This window comes from Plectropomus leopardus, chromosome 5 (assembly GCF_026936395.1).
Source record: "Plectropomus leopardus strain MGB_pleo_1.0 chromosome 5, ASM2693639v1, whole genome shotgun sequence".
NCBI lineage: Eukaryota > Metazoa > Chordata > Actinopteri > Perciformes > Serranidae > Plectropomus > Plectropomus leopardus.
The window spans coordinates 25277280-25300769 of record NC_142180.1 but is presented as its reverse complement, the minus strand read 5'-3'; the positions used below and the strand labels follow the sequence as shown (position 1 = coordinate 25300769).

At 37.8% G+C, this 23490-nt stretch overlaps 2 protein-coding genes across 3 annotated transcripts in view; both read left to right on the top strand.

The window, feature by feature from the left end:
* Positions 1-3884: 3884 nt before the first annotated feature.
* Positions 3885-16758, top strand: mier2 (mesoderm induction early response 1, family member 2). 2 transcript variants are annotated; one of them, XM_042512206.2, is made up of 12 exons: positions 3885-3929; positions 6397-6510; positions 6647-6758; positions 7683-7762; positions 8482-8551; positions 9472-9623; positions 9807-9888; positions 11796-11890; positions 12004-12134; positions 12994-13136; positions 13993-14088; positions 15209-16758. In XM_042512206.2, exons 1-12 carry the CDS (start codon positions 3903-3905, stop codon positions 15658-15660), a joined length of 1554 nt encoding a protein of 517 aa, XP_042368140.1. In that variant the 5' UTR covers positions 3885-3902; the 3' UTR covers positions 15661-16758. The 2 variants fall into 2 exon arrangements, with proteins under 2 accessions (XP_042368140.1, XP_087933923.1); XM_088077797.1 differs by lacking the exon at positions 13993-14088.
* A 1816-nt stretch (positions 16759-18574) lies between these two features.
* Positions 18575-23490, top strand: part of plpp2b (phospholipid phosphatase 2b) — a 34904-nt gene continuing 29988 nt past the window's right edge. The window contains exons 1-3 of the mRNA XM_088077796.1: positions 18575-18747; positions 21340-21531; positions 22099-22178. The gene's annotated coding sequence lies outside the window, so the exon portion shown is untranslated. The remainder of the gene's footprint in view (positions 18748-21339; positions 21532-22098; positions 22179-23490) is intronic.

Here is a 23490-nt window from a genome sequence, read left to right as displayed (position 1 = left end):
ATGTAGTGATGCCTTTTCTTTGCTTGTCTGTCTTTCTTTAATTTATATATATGATTTATATGTGAATCAGTGAACTTTATACAGATATGAATCGACTTTGTCAAGGTGTAGCAAGGAAGAAGAAACCCCAGAAATGAAGATCCTTATTATCTGCAGTTTATTATACACATGGCTTGATTACTGAGCTACAAATTATTGCCCCCCTGGTCATCCCCTGCAAAATATCACTCTAATTAACTAATGTTGACCAGTAAGAGACTCAAAATGATCACAAAGAGGAACAAAAAGATGCAAAGGAATTGAAAAAAGACTCCAAAATAACTACAAAAACAGGTAAAACAACCACAAAGAGAGCCAAATAACCAAAAATGACACAAAATAATCTTAAAAACACACATAACAACTACAAATAGAGTAAAAACAAACACAAAAAAGTAAAACCACTGTGCGTTGCCCCTGTGTAGAAGAGGTGGAGGGACTTTTTGCACATCTGTGCCCAGAGGCCTGATGTTTCATAATCAGCCCATGATCATACGGTAAAATCAAATAACAGTGGGTCACCTCTAACAAATGCTATCATTTACATCAGTGAAAGACTGGTCTGTTTAACAAACATGTTAACAAGAGCCTGTTTGTATTATTTGTGTTTTTTTCACATTGTATTTTTTTTATTTGGCTTTTTACTAGAGAGTGTGATTCTTTTTAAAACTTAGTTTCACCCTACATTATATATTGTTAACTGGACGGATTAAGTGAATCATCACCATATGGCTCAATCCATTAGTTTGTTATGGTTGAATAATATAAGGTGTGGTCAAAATATACATTAACTCTGCCTCTCCTATCTCTCCAGAGCTGTATGCATTCATTGGTCGAGGACAGAGCCGTATATCTTTATCTGCTTTAACCATGTCCGTCCCCTCCCTCATTCACATACACAGCACAAGCCTATTGTCACCATATGACTTTAGACCACTGACATGTTTTTGGCTGAGAAATTACATTCAGGTTCAAGTTACTTTATTTGTAGGCTACCTGTAAGTAGATTTTGTTTGCAATAGAGCAGGCTATTGTATCGACATATATTTCTACAAAGAACACAGACTATAGACACACATGATAAAAATAATAAAAGTACTAAATGCTTCAATAATCACTAAGTTACCAAAATAAAAATAAATTGGCGGCATTAGTATTAGTGCCAGACATATACAGACACACACATACACAGAAACACAAACACACAAGCATGCACACACATTTATTTCTCTGTACTTTATAGAAAATTTTGGCTACTATGCATTAAAACGCAAAGAAAAGTCAAGAAAAACGTAAAACAAAAAAAAAGTTGAATTGGCTTCTTTCAGACAGAGGTCAATATTTAGTGTGACCTCCTTTTATACGTAGCACCTCTTGAGCTCTCCAGCAGACCATCTTGAAGTTTTCCTAAATAGGATTAGTATTAAAAATCTCACATTGTCTGCCCAAGAGAGCTCAAGACATGCTAAGTGGAAAAGGAGGTCACACTAAATACACTACTTGCAACTTTAGCCTGTTGAAGAGGTTTTTTTCTGGAATATTCTGTTTTTAATACTGTATACAAATTTCCTGTGTGTTCTTGTTGCATTTTAGTAAAAAGACACGAGAAATAATTCTATATGGTCATTAAAAACTTGCTAAAATAACAAAGCTTTTGGGTGGCCTATGACTTTTGCACAATATTGTATTAAAAATGCCTTTTAGTTTTACCTTATTTTGAAACTTGTTTTAAAAACACTGCGCACGAGAGCACAATTTAAGAACTGATACCGAAAGCAGGAGGGCAATTTCCATAAACTAAATATGGAAATTCTTAAATGCCAGCTGTCGAGCGACACAAAAACAGCCGAATTACCTGGAAATAGTCAATAAAAGTCAAAGTAAGCAGCAGCATGTAGTCGCTGCTGCTGAATCGTTGCGGCAATAAACAGTGGAGCTGTACAGAGGAGCAGACCTACAACATCCGGGCAATAGTCAGCTTGCGCAGAAACGGAATGGCGGAGGTAAGTGAGCGAAAACGAGGAATGTAATGACTCAAATTATAGAAAAAATGGACTGAATTTGAGACTTGTGTCGCTCCGTACGGCACACACGGGTGTCGACGGTTCCGCCGGCCGGTGGACGCCGGCTTAAAGGGAGCTACGGGGGCATTTTAACCGGGGAGCGGAGGAAGAAATGGAGAACCTCTTCAGCGTATCGCCTCTCTCCGCGTTCTTAGCTTTAAAGAGCCATTCCCTCCGCCTTGATAGTAAATCCGTAGAAAACAATAGGGAGCCCGGCGGGGTCTAACGCCGTGGTGCTGATCAGGTGCGCCCCGGAAAGAAAGTGGACTTGGTGAAAAAGTTGGGAGAGATGTCATGACTTAGCGGCGGTGAACTCTTTCGGAAATATTCACAACTAGTTTATTTCCTTCTTGTGCTGCTCAGTAAGCCGGGGAGAGGAAGAGACGTTCAGCACCAGTCACAGGAAAGCGCCCCTGGTCAGACAGACAGCACCCGGTGGGTTGGGAGAGCCACACCGGACTTTTACAACTTATTTAGACAGTTTTTTAGTCTTTAGAAGTATAATATAATCCAATAAACAGAGTGGGATTGTTTACATCTTCCCACAGCCTTGTTCTGTAGCCTACTACCCGAAGTTTTTCACTTCTGTAACTCTCATGTGGCCTCAACTTGCATGTCTTCATCAAAGACACATGTCCCACATTGACTTTTTAGCCCAAAGCCTATATTAGAAAACATGTCGACACAGTAGGAAAATGTGTTTTCACCCCATATGAAAAACCATTGGCTATTTTGTTATAAGCAAAACCAAATCTGCTGAGAGTTGTTTGATTATTCTGTAGGAGATTTACTGCAGAGTATGATTCTTTGAATGATACAAAAATCTACAGCATAAGTTTAAAAAAGGGTGCACTGTAAAATCTGACAAGTTGATTTTACTCTGACAAATCTAGGAAAACAACTGCCTTGTAAAAAGTAAGTAGATATAACTATTATTCTTAATTTATGTTTACAATATATCAAATTGTTACGTTTACTTAAAATGTAGTCATATTTACTTACATTTGTGAAGTTGTTGCAACTTAACGATGACAAGTTAAGTTAAATCAGTCTTTCCAAGTTGTAGCATCTTCAGTTAACCAAGTTTATTGTGCTACATATGTGTCTTCTGCTTATTGCAAACTAGTCAATCATATTTGCATTTTCTTAAACATGTTAACAAAACTTGAAGATCTCCTAACATTTGGCAACATTGTCTTTGTGATTTTCAAGTTAAGTCAGACTAACTTGTTTTACTGAAGTTGCTAACACTTAGAAATAACAAGATGCATTAAAATGTCATTTTTAAGTTGAAACAACTTCACGAAATTAAGTAAATACAGCTTAATTTTAAATAAACTTACAAATTACATATGGAGTAAATATAAATTAAGTTTAACATATACATTGACTTTCCTTTTTCAAGGCAGTCGGGTAATTTAAAGATTATTTTAAGTAAGATCAGATTGTCAGATTTTACAGTGTGGTTTAAAAGGCAGGAGTCAGCTGATCTGTAATGGGATGAGCCAGGATCAGCCACTATGTGATCCCTCATGTTGTTTCTGTGTGCACGTGTGTCATGGACGCACAGAGGAATGTGCTGCCATGTACTAATGCATCCCCATGCTGTTTTACATGACGCTGATTGTTGGTGCAAATGACATTGTGTTTGTTTGTGTCTGCAGGTGGGCGAAAAGCCTCTGAAGACAAGTATGGAGGTTGTGGCCTAGTAGAGAGCGGATGAGGTTCAGTGATGAAGGCCCTCAGCAGGAGACGCAGTCTTAACGGGCCATAGAGGAGTTGGAGGAGAAGTTTCGCCCCATGAAGATGGCAGCGCAGTCCCACACTGTACGGTCAAGTTCAGCCATGTCCGCGTACATTAAAGATAGTTGCTGTATGAAAACCACAGTCTTCAAAAGAAAGTTTCACCCACACACCCATAGTCACTTTATTCTTATTATTAATATTGGAAAATTAATGTGTAAACCCAATAACTGACCGTGGTGTCGCTAAAGTTTCTTTAAAATGTATCTAAAATTAGGTTTTCAAGATAGAAAAAAACAAAACAAAAACATCACGTAAACAATACAGTTTTAAATAAGTCAATCAAAGCACCATAACATTCATTACCTAATATAAGTGAATGTGAAAAACCTTATTTGGATGCGAACAGATATAGCTCTCTAAACAGATACAGAGAGAAAACTCTTGCCATTCACTGTTTATATTCCATAACCACCTCACAGTGCATCTTGTCCTTAAAAGTTAAATCTCTGTGTCAGAGCCCACAGTAAGACTTTTTGACAGGAGCTGTACAAAAACACCCCCAACCTCTACAAAGTGTCACTATCTTTCCTTTCTGTCTTTTAGTGATTAGGTGGAGTAATGTGCTAACAAAACATGTTTAATTAGCAGCAGTAAAAGCTGGGGTGGGCAGAAATCTGGAAAAGGCATTAAAAAAAAGGCTAAGTTTGAGTCCTAAGCCCCTCCCAGCAGACAACCAGTAACCTAGCGTTTCGCCATACATGGATTTATTTAATGTTATTTTATTGTACAGTTGCTTGCAGCCAATTTGCCGGGCCCCTCCTTGCTTCGCCCTCGAACTCTCTTTCTATCAGACAACAAATGTGACAAGAATTACAGAGTTAGTGGCCCCTCTTTCCTCCTGCTTCGCTCCCCACCGCTTTGGACTGCAGGCAGCAGCTCCAGAGACGGACCTTTAGGCGTCGGCTATAGTGGCTACAGTTTGGCCAGCACAAGCTCCTCAGTGCCAGGTGTAAAAGAGGGTGACCAGCTGGTGCCCAGCGGCAGCACCGGGTCTAATCCGTGTAACGGCAGCAACAGAAAGTTTGCTGATATGGCGGGGAGTCGTGGTTGTCCTGTTCCTCAGAGCTGGGGTTATTTTGAGCGGGCTGGATTTGGGTTGCTGCGGCTGCTGACTCGGGGCCTGGCTAAGAAGCCTGCTCTCCTGTTGATGAGGTGGTCTGTAGTGGCGGGGATGAGGCGGAGGACAAGCTGTGATTCAAGGCTCAAGCTAACTTTAGCTCAGTTGTGACCCTTCACCTCCAGTTAACAGGAATCTAAATTATTAGCAACATTTACTCCTAAACAACTTTGTTGATATTGACATCTGTTTTGTGTCATTTTCTTGAAAAGTCTATCATCCTTTTTTGGTTGCTTTGCAGAGTAGGCACTCATTGCCAATGCTGGCAAAAAGTGTCCTTTTTGTTTTGGCAAACTTGGCTAAATAGCATATTTAGGATAGATGAAACTGTTAGTCCTCTTACCAAGTTTCAGGGATCAGAAGAAAACTTCCTTTGGAAACCACGCTCAGGAAATTATATTAAACACACAGCTGTAGATTTACAACTGATATGAAAAGAGCTGTTCTGGATTTTAGTCTGTGAAGATAACCAGATAGAATTTGTCCCTTGTCCATTCTTGTATTCTTATTTTTGAATGTTTTTCCGTTTGACAATGACTCCGCAAACTTAGTAAGAGCTATGGAGATATTTGGGCAAAGGAGGAAAAAAATGCCAAGAGTGTTAATAAGATCATTGTACTTATGAAGGTTTATATCCAGAAAATAGGATTCCTGTGAATACACGTCCAAACAATTTCCCATTCTCTGAGAAAATTAAAGACTGGAAAATAGGATAAACTAGTTAAGTTCTAGGTGTTCGCCAAATAGTCTGGTAGGTACAAAGTATACTTATCGCTTCAGAAATTAAAATTTAACAATGAAGAGCAGAATATAGATTCTGTTCCACCTTAATGAAATGAAAACGCTAAATTAGTTGCTTTAAAAAAGGGTTTATTTAACAAAGAAAAATAGACAAAAAGCACTTTCATGAGGCTCAGTATGCAGATTACACGCAATGAACTTTGCATTCTATATTTCTCACAGTTATAGACAAGTTCAAGCTGCCGGTGAAGTTTATGCCATGTTCATTTGAGAGTTTATTAATATAAATGGTGTTGTAATTGTTATTACTTTCAATTAATACACCAAAGCTGTCAGGCTGGGAACCCATGGGTTTATGCATATTTCTTCTTGTTGCATTTAGTGTTGCTTGAAATATGACCAGTGCGTATTGATTGAACTGAAGTTTTACCTTAAATGTAAGTCAGTTTCTCGAAATTCCCAGTAAAGTGTGCTTCTGCTCCTGCAACAAAAAATGTTTAATTTTCAGGAAAAATATTAATGCCTAGTACTGTAAGATGTCTAGAGGAGGTTTTAATGAAGAAATGTGGAAGTAACCCAATAATCTCCTTCCACCTGTTGCTGTCTCCTTCTGTAACTCTCTGTTTGCAGGCCGGTGAGCTTCCTTTGGAGGAGCTGCTGGCTCTGTACGGCTACACGATGTCAGATCCAGAGAAGGAAACCTGTCACATGGCTGCCAGCCTGCCAGGCATGACACTGGACAAAGTGAGATACAACGCTAAGAACGCAGATAATTTCTGAAATATAATATTATATATAATCTGTGTATAATCTGTGTATAATCTGTGTTCTTTGCTGTGCTTTGCTATAATGTGCTATTGTTCTTATCTTTATTGTACAGGATCAGATAACTGAGGATCTCTTTCCTGGGGAGGAGGAAGAAGAATCGTCAGCTGATGATCTCACCCCCTCAGTCACCTCAAACACCTCAGATCTGCTCCGCCGCCTCCAAGGTAACACACACAAAGACGTACATTTATAGAAAAGTAAGTAAATGGAGGCTAAGCTTCATAAATTATACTCAGATGGAACAGTTTTAGAGCCATACGCACACTCAGGGCCTTTTCTGATAAAGCTGTAGTTGCACTGAAAGAAAGGATCATTCCTTGAGTCTTTGTTTTTGGTGAAATATTATCTTGTTGTTAGAATCTAAGTCAGTGCTTTGCTGAGACTGCAGCTTGTTACTTGCATCCAGTCAGTGCATTTCAAGAGCATGACATGCCAGAGTTTGTAACGTCAGAAAATTACATGAAAGCTTTTGATGTGTTTATTTCCGTATAATGTGATTTGGGAGCTTCTTGGTATGGCAGCATGTACTGCGTTATGTGTCTGGCTTTGTATGACTGAATGATGTCAAACAAGTCTGAACTGAGGGAGTATAAATATGTTTAGCTTTCCCTCGGTAGTGACAGTATTGGTGCTGAGTCCACAAAATATCACGAAAACCAAATATATGGCAGGTACACTGCTTTTGTCTCCCTTGTGTATACTGGAGATTAACTGAGCACACAGTTTCTCTAAAAAGTAAAAGAGAGAGGGTGCCTTGTTCCTCTTTGATTTTTTGTCTGCTCACTGCTTTTTCCTTTTATTTTATACTAAATTAGATTAATTGCATTCTTATTTTTTATAGGGGGTTTTGCCTTGAGATGTTTTATCTCAATGGTATAAGCTGTTTGAATAATAAACTATAGAAAAAAACAAATCTGAACTTTCATAAATGCTGTTTGAAAAAATGTTATAGTGATGGATATGACTTTATGACAGATCAGTATTTAAATAAATCAAAAAGGCCAGATAAATTAGTCAAAAAAATTAAAAATGAGAAAAACCTCCCCATGAATTCGCCTGATCCTCTCTTATGTTTTTTGATCTCTCAGGTGGAGACAAAGACACATTAGTCAGCTCATCAGATGAGGACTCTGACAACGCCTCGATTCCCTCCAATGAAGAGCACAAGGTAGGGCACAAATACACGTCTCATGATCTCTTTAGAAAGCACCTGACATTAAAAAATGACAAAATACTGTTTTTTGTGTCACTTACACTCTAGTAGTGTGTCTCTTTTACATTTAATTATGTATATGATTATTTGATTCGTGGAAAAAAAAGGAAAGGTGCATTCAGAGAGGTTGGTCATTTGTATCTGTATCTACAGTAGCTTCTGTTATTAGTAAGAAAGGGGATAGGTAAGGTATTACAAGTTTTTCTTCTTCCTGCTCTGTTTGTTCATGGGATGTGTAGAAGTATTATGAGAAAAAATGTATCATTGTTTTTTTTAAATTGTTTTGGAAATGACACACTGAAATGAGCAAATAAACCAAATATGAATATGAATTATTGCAAAAGCAAAAGATATCTTGACAGTCGTGACAGCTGTACACATCCTTCCTTTTCGTTACGCTAAACATCACATCTCTTCTTCACATTACTGTCCTTTGTTCTTGAGTATAAATCATGTACTGTATGAATGTCTGATGTTTAATCCGTCAGACCACTCTGCTTGACCAACTGAAACCAACTAACCCCTAGAACATGTGACCTGATTACAACAGGACCATTAGCCAGTAACTTGCTGGCTTTCGCCACACAGCACAGACTTTAATAAAATGTCAGCCTTTATTAGCATTTATGATCCATTTCAGAGCTATGACAGACTGTGTTTGATTTCATTCTCAGGAGATCATGGTTGGCTCAAAGTACCAGGCAAAAATCCCTCCACTCTGCTCGCACACCTACCAGGAGAGAGGTGAGCAGCTGAAAAGATCTTGCCCTGCTAGGGTTAATGCATGTGTCCACATAGCGTTTTTCTTTGGCAGAGAAGAGGCGCTGGGGAGCACTTCATCCTAGCACTTCATAAAGAAGTGCTCCCAGTGCTCCCAGCGCTTTAAAAAAATAATGTACTATGTGTGGGTTTTGTTTCTTTGATGACAATATCTTGACATTAAAGTGAGCTCGGTAACATTATGTTAAAAGAGAGCTGAATACACAGTTGCAACACAAATGGGGATAAAAGCACAACACTCAACAGCAACATTTAGTGTCTGGCTAAACTGCTCCTACAAGTGGGAATTTTCTGTCTTTGCTGTGATAGTTTCTGCCTGACAGTTTGGTCAGACAATAACTAAAGTAGTGACCTTGACAACACTAGGGCCTTTCTGAAAAGTTCAGAGATTTTCAACTGTAAGCGCTTAGAGTGGCTGCACAAAAAAGCCAGAGTACAGAGTAGTACAGAGTAAAAAAAAAGCTCGAGGTGCAGTGCTTTTTCTCTAGGTGGCCGCATGCAGCTGCATACACTCTCTTGTCATTGGGAACAATTAAAAAAAAGGTCCTGGCACTCAGAAAAAATGAGCACCTTGTGGACACAGGTCACAGGTCTTAGAAACAAGTTAAACTGCCAATTTAGGGAGATAAAGTTAAAATATGTTGTATGAAATGGTGATTTAAGCACCTCTATGTAGAATTTGAAAAAAAATGCAGACTTTGGCAACTCCCACTTGAGGTATCAGAGAAGATGCTGCCAATCACATCTCAGTTGTACTTCACGGTCTCTTTTTCTGTCTCTTGTGAGTTGTCCCTTCTTCCTCCCTGCCCTAACTCCTCATCCTTTTTTTCTTCCCCTTCCACTGCATTTCCCCTCATTCTCTCTACCTTTCTTTGTTCCTCTAGCCTGCAGCAATGAGGACCAGTTGCTGTGGAGGCCAGGTGTTCTGCCTGTGCAGGAAGTGGAGGAGTTCCTGCTTAATGCACAGAGAACATATGCTCAGGAGGGGGCACCATTCACACAAACACACGGGCACACTGTCCGAGACAACCAACAGGTATAGAAACTTTAAATTGCACTCCTGAAAACACTGCCAGTTATGCTATGTACGTTCCAGTCATACTGTGTACTGTAGTCACATATGTGAACTTCCCACCTACGCTACAGAAGTACTCTTTAGCAATGCACTTAATGATCTGATTCATTTGGCTCATCCGCTTCCTTTTCTCTTGATACTCAGGCACTGTATGAATTAGTGAAATGCAACTTCAATGCAGAAGAGGCACTGAGACGATTACGCTTCAATGTGAAAGTGTTCAGTGGTAAGAACCGCCCTGTTGTTACGGTCTTTTTTCTAACTTGCTATTAAACTAATTTATTTTTCACTCAAAATCGTGAGCATTATGTTGATTGATGAAATATTTCTCAGAGTAAAAATAAAAAGTTGTATGTAATTACTTTTAATTTTCCAAAGTTTTTAGTGTCAGTATTTTTCCCAACATTATTTAGAGTTACTTCTCACAGCTGTAGACTAAACGATCCCTGCTTGACTCCATGAGCAGCGATAAACGGTAACTCAGTGATTCTCAGAGTGGGAAGATGTGTCTCCTCTGTGATCAATGGAGGAGAGTTTATGATGCACTGTGTGTTTCAAAAATAAGCAGCAGCCCAAATATTTAAGATGCTTGGGAGACTTGACATCAAGAGCACAAGCCCTTTTGTTTCTTGCCTGACGCCACAAGGCGTCTTTAGGGGTTTTTGTCAAAACACCAAAATTATTGACTGAGATACATGTGATGGTCTATCAGCTGTTGTTTTGGAAGCATGGAGAGCCCTGTTTGTTAAGTGTGGGTGCCAGGGTGCGTGTGAAGATGCGGCGCTGTCCACAGTACTGAAATGGAGCAGATTAAATCAGCAGACAAAGGCTTAGTTAGACATGTCACTTAGTCTGGTTGATCCAACAGAGCATCGTTCCTAAATTCTTGTGAGTGCTCTGATAAATAAATATGTTCTTTGATTTTGACAGAAGCCTCATGCTGTTATTAGTCAGTCTTTCTGCAGCCATTGCATGGCTAAATCAATTAATTTTTTTAAATGAAAAAAATGCCCCTCGCAATTTTTAACAGCCCTGTCACTCACTTCATCCTTCCACTTGGCCTGAATAATTTACAAAAGTGATTGTTTGGGACCAATGTTCCTCCATTCCACAAAAGGAGCCTACCATGTCATTATGTGTAAAAAGCCCTTGCATTTTCACTGTAGGATTTTACATTATTTTTATATTTATGTCTGGTTCATGCAATACGAATGGTTTGGCCCTTCCTCCATTATGTGACTTTGTGTAAACTCGCTCAGTAAGTTCTGTTAGATCCTCAATATTATCCTCTGTATGACAGAGTAACATACTATTTTGTCACATTGCATTTGGGCAATCACCTTTTTTTACAAAAGCTGCAAACCAGTGAAACAAGGTCAGGAGCTGAACCTATCAGTATTTTCAAAACCACCTTGAAAAAACTGTTAAAATCTATTCAGCTCAGTACTCACCGACTTTGAAATCTGAACTTTATAACTCGCTTTTTATTTGACAAGCATTCACTTGGGATGTGTGTGGCTTTTTATTGTGTGTTTTGTGTGTGAGGTGCTTTTTTGTGTGGTTTTATGTTATATCTGTCTTGTCACTTCCTCTTTGTATCACTTCATGTCCTGTGCTGTTGTGTTTTTTTTCATTTTATTGTTCAACTTTAAATCATTATATTATTGTGCTGTGTCTTTGCTCTGACCTGCCGAGGGACTGCAGATATGAATTTTTAAGGTATAATGTAGTACGGTGCCTCAAATGATAACATTTATGTTTTAAACTGTACACGGTCCCTTTTAATTAAATAGATAAATAAACAGATAAACAAATAAATATGCCGCATGCAACAGAAGGTGAGTCAATCCTTACTCCACTGATATTGTTTCAAATAGTATTGAGTTATATGGAGAAAATCAAATATCATGTAATTTTGACCAAATGTCCTGATATCTATATTGCAATAATATTGTAGGGTCAGCTATTGGTGCTTTTAAAAAATATTTTCACAGTGAGATTTTTAATCAGTAATCATTAGTAGTCTGGATAAAATGACTAAGTGGGTAAAGACCTAATATAACAGCTAGAACAGTCTGGTAAAAAGGTGCTAAAGTGCTAAAATACTTGTGGTGCTTTTCACCCCTTCTTTAGAAGAGCTTTGTGCCTGGAGCGAGGAGGAGTGCAGGAGCTTTGAGCACGGCTATCGGGTTTACGGGAAAAACTTCCACCTCATTCAGGCTAATAAGGTAAGAGCTCTGCTGAATCTCTGCTGATGTTTAATGTCTGATTCTGACTTTTTATTTACCTGCTGGGACATCTATTTGTTAGCCAAAAACAACAAAGTTTTTCTTCTCCTCAGGTACGAACGCGCTCCGTTGGAGAGTGTGTGGAGTATTACTACATGTGGAAGAAGTCTGACCGTCATGAGTACTTTACCCAGCAGGCCACCAGGCTCAGCCGCAAGAAGTTCAGCCTGCAGTCAGGGAGCATGTGAGTATTACTGAAACACTAATGAAAGATCCATGGTCCAATCATGCTAAATGTGTGAGATAAATATCTATATGTAGAGCGAGAGATCACACCTAAACATACACGATTTGTGATCAGGCATGTGAGTGCTTTCTATTACCCGCTTTCAATTTGCTGAAAACCTTGAGTATAAGATCATAGAAAGAAAATAAAACAACTTTAAGGCTGTGGGTCATTTGAAACTTTATATTTTTGGCTTTAAGTCTCAGATTATGCTTATATTCTCTGTGCCCCTGTAGTAAAGAATCCCATGTCCATTAAATCTACCACAGTCCTATTCCGACAACCTCTTTCAGTAACAACAGACCTTTTTTGAAGCTGTTTATTTATTAATTCCCATTAGTTGTAGCAGCAATCCATTGCGTATCTATAATTGAAAATCTCCTCCGTAGTTGGTTTTATTTATTTTTGCCATTGCATTGCTTTAAGATGTACAATAACTGCATTACTAGTCAATGCTTTTGCAAACTATCCTGTTAAAGTTATGCCATTCATACATCTGTGTGGTAAGTGCACCTAAATTACAAATTACAAATTAATGTGTGAAACAACTGTATACCCAAAAAATACTGCGTATGAATCTTGATATCCATAGTAAAAGAGCTGCAGTTTTGGAACAAACGTTGATTTTTTTTAAGGCTATTTTATAATTCTTTGAGCACCAAAACACCTCCATGTTATTTGAAGAGCGGGAGAGGGTCTGAGCCTAACGGTGTGTTGTTCTTGTTCTTTTGCGTGTAATCTGATTTTGTGTCTTGATAACCTTTTATTATAAATGCACATCCTACTATGCTAACAGTTGTTTAATTGTGTGATGCAGGGAGGAAGGAGACCAGGACGGTGACGTTGCAGAGATGGAGGCAAGCAACAACAATTCAGGCTTGTTGTCTCACAGCTCCATGGGCACTGGGCAGCTGGAGTCCCCATTACCTCCCCAGTCGAGCCTGGACCTGGACAAACCAGGTAAAAGCCATAATATCCAAGAGAAACAATTTCCATGATCTCATGTTTACAGCAAGTGTTCCCAAGCTCATACATGTAGAGTAAAAGCTCAGACAAAAACACTCATTTAATCACAGCTTCATCTGGTCACAGAGCGCTGAGGGCCACCATTTGGCAAATAGAGAATACTTGTAACCAGTAGTATTTAGCGTAGTGTTTAGATGAACAATGGCTAAGGGCCAGAAGTAAAGGCGGGACACACATATATTGGGGAGACCCTCGGATGGGAACGTAGAAGTAAAGCAACTAAGTCTCAGAAGTTCCACATATTGACTGTGGAGGCATTACATGTCAGGATATATCTATTTACACAGATTTTGTGTAATTATAATATTTCACATTACAATCAGACGTTCGACTCTGTTACACTTATTACTGGTGTATAATTGACTGTTACATATGGGAAAAACAATAATAAGATGTGCCTGAATGATTTAGTTTTTTTCAATAATGCTGAAAACAGAAAGACCATAAACATAAACCATACACACCATGTCAAACACGTGTTCTCGATACCATTATTTTCCGCTATCCATCATGTTTCATATTCAGGTCTATGGATTTCATTTTTGTCTATTGAATGTCTTATTTTGATTACATGGTTTGCCTTTTATGTTGACATCACATATCCATTATCTTATTTTTTGAATCATTTTTTTGTCTCACCTCCTTTGTTTTCCCCGCTATTGTCTTGCTTCTTGTGTGTCTTGTGTTGTTGTGTTTGTGTGCGCATGTATGCATGTCTGCGTCTGTGTCTGTGTGTGTGTGTGTGTGTGTGTGTGTGTGCATGCACACCTGTTGACATGGTGCTCCAGAGGAGGAGGGCCGTCCCCGCCGCAGACGAACTCCCCGCTTTCTCTTAAGGCCATGAACTCGGTCCAGACAGGCCACAGAAAGCAGGCTGGGCCTGCAGGTAAAGAAGGCGACAAAAGAGAATTAGAGAGAGAACACTAATAGCGTGGTGATTAGGAACAGAAATCATTAATTTGCATATGGTAAATATTCAAACTCTAATAAGAGCCTAAATGTGCAGGGCTATTGTATAATGCAATGCAGTAATGAGTCCTAAATCCTGGAAAGGAGTAAGCATTTTAGAACTCCTGGTTCCCTCATCTCAGAGTCAATGGTTTCTGGTTAGATGTCTGAAATTAAGTATCATAAATTTAGTTTGTTTGGAACAGAGTTTCTCTGCAATAATCCAAAATCCCAGAGGAAAATACATTTGGCTTTTTGAGGAGGGAGCGAGGCGGTGCTGACTTCTATGTTGCCATCCCTATTGCACTATACACAGCCATAAAGGCTCCTTGGGCCATTTAGTAAATACCACCAATTATCCAGCATAGTGTCGGATATATTGAGTCATTTTGTGTATTAGAAATACAGTTAACTGCATTTGATATTTATCATCACATCTGCTCAAAGAGCAACTCTGTTGCTTCAAAGTGGAAATTAAATTCAAACTAAATGTTTGTGTATCTAAAAATCACTTGAACTCACGAAGAATAAGGTTACAGTTGGCTGCAGTGCAAAACGATAACTTGAACACAAACACAGCACAGCGCATAAGGAATTTACAATGCAAGTCAGCAAAACAAAATGGAGAAATGATTAATATTCCTCTCGTGCTGAATGATTAAGCAGATTAATTGTTCACATGCATTTGGCAAGAGAGGGCAACTCATAAGGCCTTATGCAAACAAAACAATATGTGTTGATTTAAGAGCCTCTTTGATTTATGCTTCTGTCGGAGCTAGTGAGAAACCCACCAATGCAATGATTTACAGTTGAAGTCATTCATAACGCAACATTTCTTTGAAATCTCCATTATAGTCTGTTCATCCCAGTTTCATAAAAGTGGAACAAATACTTTTTGAAATACCTTTTTGTGTACACAAGTTTTAAGTTTTACAAAGAATGTTTGGGATGATGGGAATTTAATTTAAAAAGTACAGTATGTGGACATTTCTGGAACAAATGAAGCAGGATTAAAAGAGTTTTTTTGTTTTTCTGTCCTGTGAAACACATCTGTCCAGATGGTGAGCTGGTGATGGAGCTGTCAGACCTGTGTGGTGACGGATGTCCTCAGCAGTTGTTTGGCTGTCCCTTCTCTCTCCCGCCCATGGACGACCTGCGGGATCCCGGCTCAAGCAGTTGTTGTCCCTCAGCTCTGGTTCAGCTCCAGTCCCAGCCCTCCCCCCAGAGCTCCCAGTGGGCTGGCGGGAGCCCTCCGTCCTGCCATGACGACCATCGCCTCCCGGGCTCCTGTTTTTACCAGCTCCACATGTGTGGTGGACCTTTTGCTTCTGAGGGCCCTGACTGTGATACAGCAGGCGGCGGGACTGGCTCCGCCCACGGGTTGCAGGTGGAATTCAGCCTGCCGTCTGCCTCACCTCCCTCATCTTCTGTCCTCCCATCACACTTCCAAGCATTTGGCAGCCTGCTGCACTCGTCTCCCGTCCAGCATCCCCGCTCTCTCACACAGTGAGGGGAAATGAGGAAAAAACTGAGTGGTACTCCTCATTGTTTGCCCTGCGTCGAGATCTTTGAAGAAACCAGGACAAAAAGTGCATTTACCTAACTTTGTGAAAAAGTATGGACCTACTACCTGTGTTGGGCAGTTACTCGTCTGTCTGAACCCCATTTTTTTATGAAGACACTTGAACCCTACATGTCCTTTGTGGAGAGACAATTGTTTATCAGTACTTTCAGATGTGTCGATCATGTGTTTATTAACAGTTTATTACCACAACCTGCACCAGGGTTATGACTGGTTATGATTTATACATACTTATGAAAGCACAGTGCGGGTGATGAGAGCAACAATGACCATGCAAACAAACCAGAGGCAAGGTAAGGGGCTCGCTGCCTTTTTTTCTTAAATAGATCAATTATTGACAATGGTAACCACTGTTCCTTTGTTTTCCTATTTATCAAAACGGAATAATTTAACTGCAGCTCAGATTTCATCAAGAGCCAGTCATGTTTTTTAGGTATTTTCTGCATATTGCTCAGCCCTTAAGCTGCTGCAGCCGTTTGAGATCGGTCTCTGAGAGCCACGGTGACGTGGTCGCCGTAGGTCTGAGCACAGAGTGAAGTCTGTCCCTTCAACTTAGATAGAATACTTAATTTAAACAAGTAGACATATTAAATTAAATCTGTAATTGGCTCTGCATTTTAATGTAACTTGTGTCTGCCTCCTCCACTCCACCTGTCTGAAAAGGTTTGGTGGAAGAGTCAGTCTTTATCAAGAATTTTCCCTAAATACAAAGAGCCAAAACTTAACAATGTTTTCTGAGGTTGAGATTTGAACATGTTTGGAGAAAAAGGAGTTCATTCTTTTTGCATTCTTTTTTTTTTTTTTTTGCTTTTGTGCAAGTTTTCATCCTTTTTTTCTTTATTTGAAGATTTACATAGAGATTTATAAAGGTGCAGTGCTTTGTCATCATTTCTGATCACCGTTTCTATCATGTTGAATATTTATTGCCATTAAGAGCCTGTTTGACATGCAAAATAGGTATCAAATAAAATTTGTAAATGTAAAATGTACATGCAAACAAAAGTTACTAAATGCAATCACACTTTCTCAGGTTCTGCAGCTTTGGTGGTCCACAAAACCGTTAATCAGTGAGAGTCAGTCTGGACCGGTGTCATAAAAACTGATCAGACAGGAAAGCAAATATCTTTTTAGAGGTTTATTGGATTAAAGGTCTATTTAGGAGGATATACTGGCAGAAATTGATTAAAATATTTAAAATTATGTTTCCTTTAGAGTATTATCACTTGAACTAAGAGTTGCTGCGTTTTCATCACGTTTAACAAACACAAGAAAATGGTTCTTTTTCCTCTGAAATGTTTCCTTCACTGACCTCTGCCAAACATCATGAAATATACTGACAAATATCCCAGATGTAGATGCATTTCTAATAATAATATATATTTAAAATGCACATCTCATAAAAAAAATCTCTCTTATTACAACAATAAAGAAAATAATAATTATATTTAAATGTTACTTTTTCTCACCAGTGTCCTAAACTTCTCATGGCCCCATCGGTTAGAGTTGTCAAACAGTCTTGCACATTTTGAGGATGACAATATTTTACATTCTCAATGCATTTCTGTCATCGAACAGTACTCAAATAATTCAGTACAGTTATGATTATATTGTCTAAACTTACAGTTTCATATCTTTGAAGAATCTTCCAGAGATTTGGTTCATGTAGTCTGTAAAAAAGAAGCTAGAATCATGAAGACTTAACCATGACACAGTGTAGATATTATATAGACAAAGCATATAGTCACAAAATTGCAGTGAATTGATAATTTAAAATGATGTAACGCCAGAATATATTGATGATCAGTAAGATGCCTCTTATTTGGAGCTATTTCATTCATTTTTAGTAATTTCACAAAATCATGTTGATTTGTGCACCTACTTTACGTACATATTTCTTCGCGTGTCATTATGTTTTGGTCACACCCAAAGCAGGTCAAGGGAAATCCCACATTCTTCTTTCAAAGTCAGGAAGAGAAAAAGACACTAAATATGGCCTTTTATTAATTTTTTCCTTATATTTTTCAGCAGTTTTACACATTGCTTCTGTTATTTTTTTTATAATTATTGTATTTTGTAAAAAAAAAAAAAAAAAAAAAAGCATGAGTTAAATATAAAAATCCCTTACCTTTTTATTAAGTACTGTGAAAACTGATACAACACCTGCACTTGTTTGTGAGATTAACAGTGTCATAAAAAAGGGGAAACTATTGTTTACAAATAGAAATTTTGGAATCTTGGCATTTAATTTAATTGCTAAATTTGGGGAAGTGAGATTAAGAAAACATGTCTGTGCCTCAGTTGCCCATGCATAAATTGATCTTTCCCAGCAGTAATGCTTGCAAATCTATTTAAATCAATTGTTTGTTTTTTAAAAATTTGTTTGTGAATACCATGTTTGTGGACCATTATTAAAATTAATATAGGTCTTATGTGGCGACACACTCCTGTAATTAAGCTGGTCTGTGTTCCCCTTGATGTTAAACACTTATCCTGGACCAATACTCACCTTCGACACACGCGTAGACACATATCTTTTTGTAAGCAGCAAGAAATTTTGGAAGGAAAATTGAGTTTTGAAAATGAGAAATGACTAATGGAGATTTTTTAATCTCTAATGATAATGCTCCAAGGCTTTACAAGACACATTAAAACAACATAAAATAAGAAACAATAAAAAAAAAATTACACTGAAAGTATGAATAATTTTCATGCTTTTTTGTATTCAGAGATACTTTGAGTGGTTTTTGGCACTTCTGGGACTCCATCCGCTAAGTTCTGCAGCATCCGTCATTTTGAACAAACCCCAGAAGGCGGCGCTGTCACGGCGGAGCCTCTCACGGAAGCAACCTCTTGTTCAAACGACGACTGAACATTGATGGACGACAGAGAAGTAATTCAAGTGAATTAGTTTGAGAAATGTCTGTGAAAGTTTAGACACTTTGGCGGTTTGTCACCCATTGCACCTGACGGGAGTGCACGCGGACCACCGAAAGAAACTTCCAGCAGTATTTCAAGGTAAAAATGTCACAACCTCTACGATTAGTTTTGCCAAATTCTTAAATTTTGGCTGAGGGTTGTGTCATTTACCCTGCACAATTTTAACAACTTCAGCTACCGTTTGAATGCATTTTATTTTTAAGAAAAACTCTTAATGATAGAAAGATTTAAGAAAGTACAACTTTGTAGCCTACATGTGTGATGATTAAAAGTAGTGTGCTGTAATTTGAATGGATCTGTAGATAAAAATAACAGAGGCCTAAAAGATACAACGCATTTAACCCTTTGAAACTTGGCAATTACATCCGTTTTTTTTAATAATGCATTCAGACGCCTTTCACGTGCATTTAAACATTTGAAACCTGAGCAAATTGGTTTGGGTTCTTATGAAAATATGGCTTAAAGGCAGTGAGTAATGTGGTAACATGTCCTACAAATTACAAGAAATTAGGAAAGGAAGATGAACTGAAAGTTAGTTTTAAAAGACAGAAAGAGAGAAAGAGAAATTATTAGGAGATTTTGAAAAAGGGAAAAGTGTTCAGAAAACTGTATCTGTAATTATTATCATTATAATTATTATAAACAACTTGATCTATATATTTATTTATTATTTTGTAGGTTTTTGGGGGGTCTTGTTTTATATCCACACAAACTTAAAAAACAACAACATTATTTTCTTTAATTTTTTTTACTACTACAAGACAAGTTATTGTCTTGTAAGGAGTAACTTGTATCTTCCTGTGTTTTATTTTTTTAAGAAATCAAGCCAATTTGCTCAACTATCACAGTTTAACTTAATATAAGTTTTTCTTAGAATAAATTGCTTGGAGTTAACCAGCTAACCAAACCAACCACAATTGTATGATTATAGAGACCAGTAAAATAGCCTAGGGCTTTTTTTAAATAAACACGGGGATGGCAGACAAAGGGCCAAAATCTGCTTAGTTATGAGGTAGGTTGACATTTTTAAAATGTTATTATCTTGCATATTTCTTGCTGTAGAGTTTTTTCTTGACTTCCCTATACATGGACTGCATATGACATGTTCTGTCCTTGTCCTTTTGTTTGACAAACTGAAAGTAAATGTGAGTATATATGTGATATATATACAGTGTATATATATATGTGAGTAATGTGCGTATTGAAAGGTAGAGTCTGATTCTTCAGCCATCTCAGACATTGAAATTTAACAACAGGATTCTTCGGGAGATATTTTTCTGGTGGCGCACAATTCTTTTAAGTTTGTTTGAAATTAAAGCCTTTAAACAGTTGATCAAAACAGATGACTTACTGTCACTTCTTTTTTACCTCACTAAAATGTGAAATATGACGACTGTGTATGGATGAAAAAGGTTTTTGGTAACTGTTAGGTCTAATTATACCCGAGACGCATTCAACAGTGAAATAAACATCTTCACACTTATGTGGCTGCACTCAGTGAATCATTACTGCTAAAAGAATATTAAAACATTCATAAGTTGTAAAGATATTTATCGTCAGCATCTCTTTTTAAAATGACTGCATGTGCAGTGAGCTAATGTATATTTAGCAAAAACTACCTGCAGAGATGATCATGTGCTCAGTTTTTTTTGACCTCCCGACATCACATTGATGTTTCTCTCCACAACTCTTCCACTATTGGCAATAACAGCATTCTGGAGACTTGCCCAAGGGCAGTGCACTAAAAGCTGAGATGAAAGTCTTCAGTGCTCACTTCCCAAAGTTTCCCCGCAGGATTCCCAAACTCTGAGAATCGGTTGTTTACAAGTTTCTCCTTGAAAACAACAGTGGAGCTGCTGCATGCCCAAGTATAGTATCCAGTATTTCATTCTTTTGACCCAAATAAACAAATCAGTCACCCAGCAATTCAATTTAATATTGGTTTGAAGTGCTGCCAAAAATACTGTTGTGTACTCAACAATGTGTCTACGGGAAGGAGTCCATTTCCCACCATTCTCCAAACTTTCTCAAAGGTTACTGTGAGTCATTCAGGATACGTGTGTTAAAAAATAAATAAATAAATAAAAAGAATAGACACTAAAACCCAATATGAAGAGGTGTGTCCTGTGTGTCCAGTGTACTGACATTTTTTGGTATTAAGTTTGAGTCAGTGGTTCATGTAACAATGAAGCTATCTGACTCTGGTTACTTCATGTGTTGCAGCACATCCTTTTCTCATTCGTCATTTACACAACAGAGTGTAACAGAAATCCAGTATACAATTTAACGTATACAAACAAAACAATAACAAAAAGCCAGGGGTATATAACATTAAAGTTAAATATTATAAGAAATACAAATATCAAGTGTCTCCATTTACTTTTGTTAGTCAAATATTCGTTTTTTTAATTGCTAAAGTTACATTTATGTATGAAGAACTTTGCTAAAATCATTACCAAATTAATATTTTATTCTAAAAAATTCTTTTGTCTTTTCTTGGGTAATTGAGAAATCCATACATCACATTTTCCCCAAATAATGTAAAGTCTTTAAAGATATGATCCATGATGAATATGCAAATGTCATTTTAGAATTTCTTGGTGTGAGAACAATGCCAAAAAAAAAGGTGTATAACAGTTTCAGAGATCATTTTTCACTCTTTTCACTCAGCTCCTGTCAGCTCATCACCCGTCTCCCCCTCTCCTCTGCCCGGCTCTCTGGTGCCCTCTGCTGGTCCCAGCCTGCAAGTGAAGGAACTGAGCAACCGTGCAACCCTCATGTGGGATGCTCCACTTTTTGAGGAGCAGCACAGCTTCATCACCAAATATGCCCTCTACTGTTAGATGGAGAACAATTCAACAGGTGAATAAAGCGCAACACAAAGGCAGATAGTTACACTGCACCGTATGATGTGCCTCACACAGAGTACACAGCCCACAGAAAATAATACTCAGCAACACAAAATGCACAAAAATATTTATTAAATTTATTTAGAGTGACGTGAAAATATTTAAATGTTCGTCATGTTTCAATTACACATGAAAATAATATATTGCCTTTGTGTCTTTGTTGGGGATTTTAGCGATTAATGAACAAATAATCGGTCATTAAGATTTCAGTCGAACATGTTATATTCAATCGATTAATTGATGCAGTGCTGTCAAAGTATATGAAAATATGTTGCTGTGATTTTTGATTGAGGGAAAAGCACATTTGTTATTGTTTTACATAAGCAAAGTTTTAATTTAATTAAAGTTTTTAATTGATAGTGATGAGGATGATTAATTGAGTTAATTCAACCAATTATCATTTAAGGAAAGTATCTATGATTTGCAACCCTAATCTTTGCTATTTTTTCTTACAAATTACAGTACACACCAGATAAGAAAACTCTGAGATTTTTTTGTAATGCACTGTGTTTTGGTGCAGGTGAAGTGCATGAAATGTTTGGCAGGAAGCTGCGCTATCGATCACCTGGAGTCTATCAGATCTTCATAACCGCTCACATGGTGAGTCTACCTGTGCAGGTTACTGTAGGTAAGAACCAACAGTTTAGCTCATATGGACTCTTTGAGTAGAAAGTGATTTTTTCAGTGACGTGATGAACGTGCCTCATTTATGTTCATAAACTCATCTGTCGTGTTTGTTGCTGATCCTTGTTTTGCTCGTCAGCATTGCTGCAAAGGTGAGATAATCCACCTGTTTAATTCCATATTAGCAATAATGGTATATAAAAAGTGTTCCCAGCTGGTTCATGGAACCAAACAGAGAGACAGCAGACAATGAGAGAGGCTAGTTTTGTCTGAATAGCATTTTCAGGTTCATTTAGTGTTTTTGATATCTAAAGGTAATATAAGAGAATAATGAGTGCATGTGGAGTGCACTAAAAAGCGCTCATGTCATGTGATTGCAACTGTCTCTCTATCTCATCTGGCCTCCTGCTCTCCAGGACACATTTCACTGTCTGAGTAGAAGCTACACTGCTAATTACGCCAGCTATTTGTTTTAGGAGAATAAAAAAGTGCAAAGTGGCCACGTGAGACGCCTCTGGGAGAACAGCTAAATAAAGTTAATGTGTTTTTACTATTGTGCAATCTGTTAGAAGAAAACAGATAGTATGCATTTCGTACAAGGCAGAAGTACTACATGACAAGGATGATATTTTTTCCTTTTCATTTTAATAAAAGTGCAAATTATGAGCAGAAAATAGAAGCTGTGTTTTCTCCCCAGTGAATGCTGGACTGAGAATGTAAATCTGTATCGTCTCTCATCAGGAGAAATGTTCTTTATTTGCATTTTAGTTACCTATAAAACAACACAGGGCTGTAAGTGCGACTAGTAACTATCACTGGGGAACATTAATAACGCTGTTGTTTTTAAATGCTGAATCAAGTCATTTGCACTGAAAATATCTAACAGGCTCCAGTTTATCAGTGTGAGGGTCATTTGTTCCACAGATTAGCAATAAGAAGTGTGGAAACTTTTTTTTGTCACAATGCAATAATTGACCTGCCGATCAAAATTAAAAATATCCATACCGCCCTCTCTCTTGTTTTCTAGGATGAAGCCGAAAATCTAGGTCCAGTTGTTTATAAGTAATCTGGAATAATCTGATCGGATCAAATCTTGAAAATGGGTTGTTCAAAGTTTTGGGTTTGATCTGGATCAAACCTCCAGTATATGTTGTTAGAAACTTCTAAGTAGGATTGAGACACCTTTCATCCAAAAACGGGATTATCCTGATCACAGCAAAAGGGTGGATTTCAGGAACAAAATTTAACAAAACTTTTGTAAAATATATACACATGTATTTATATTTTG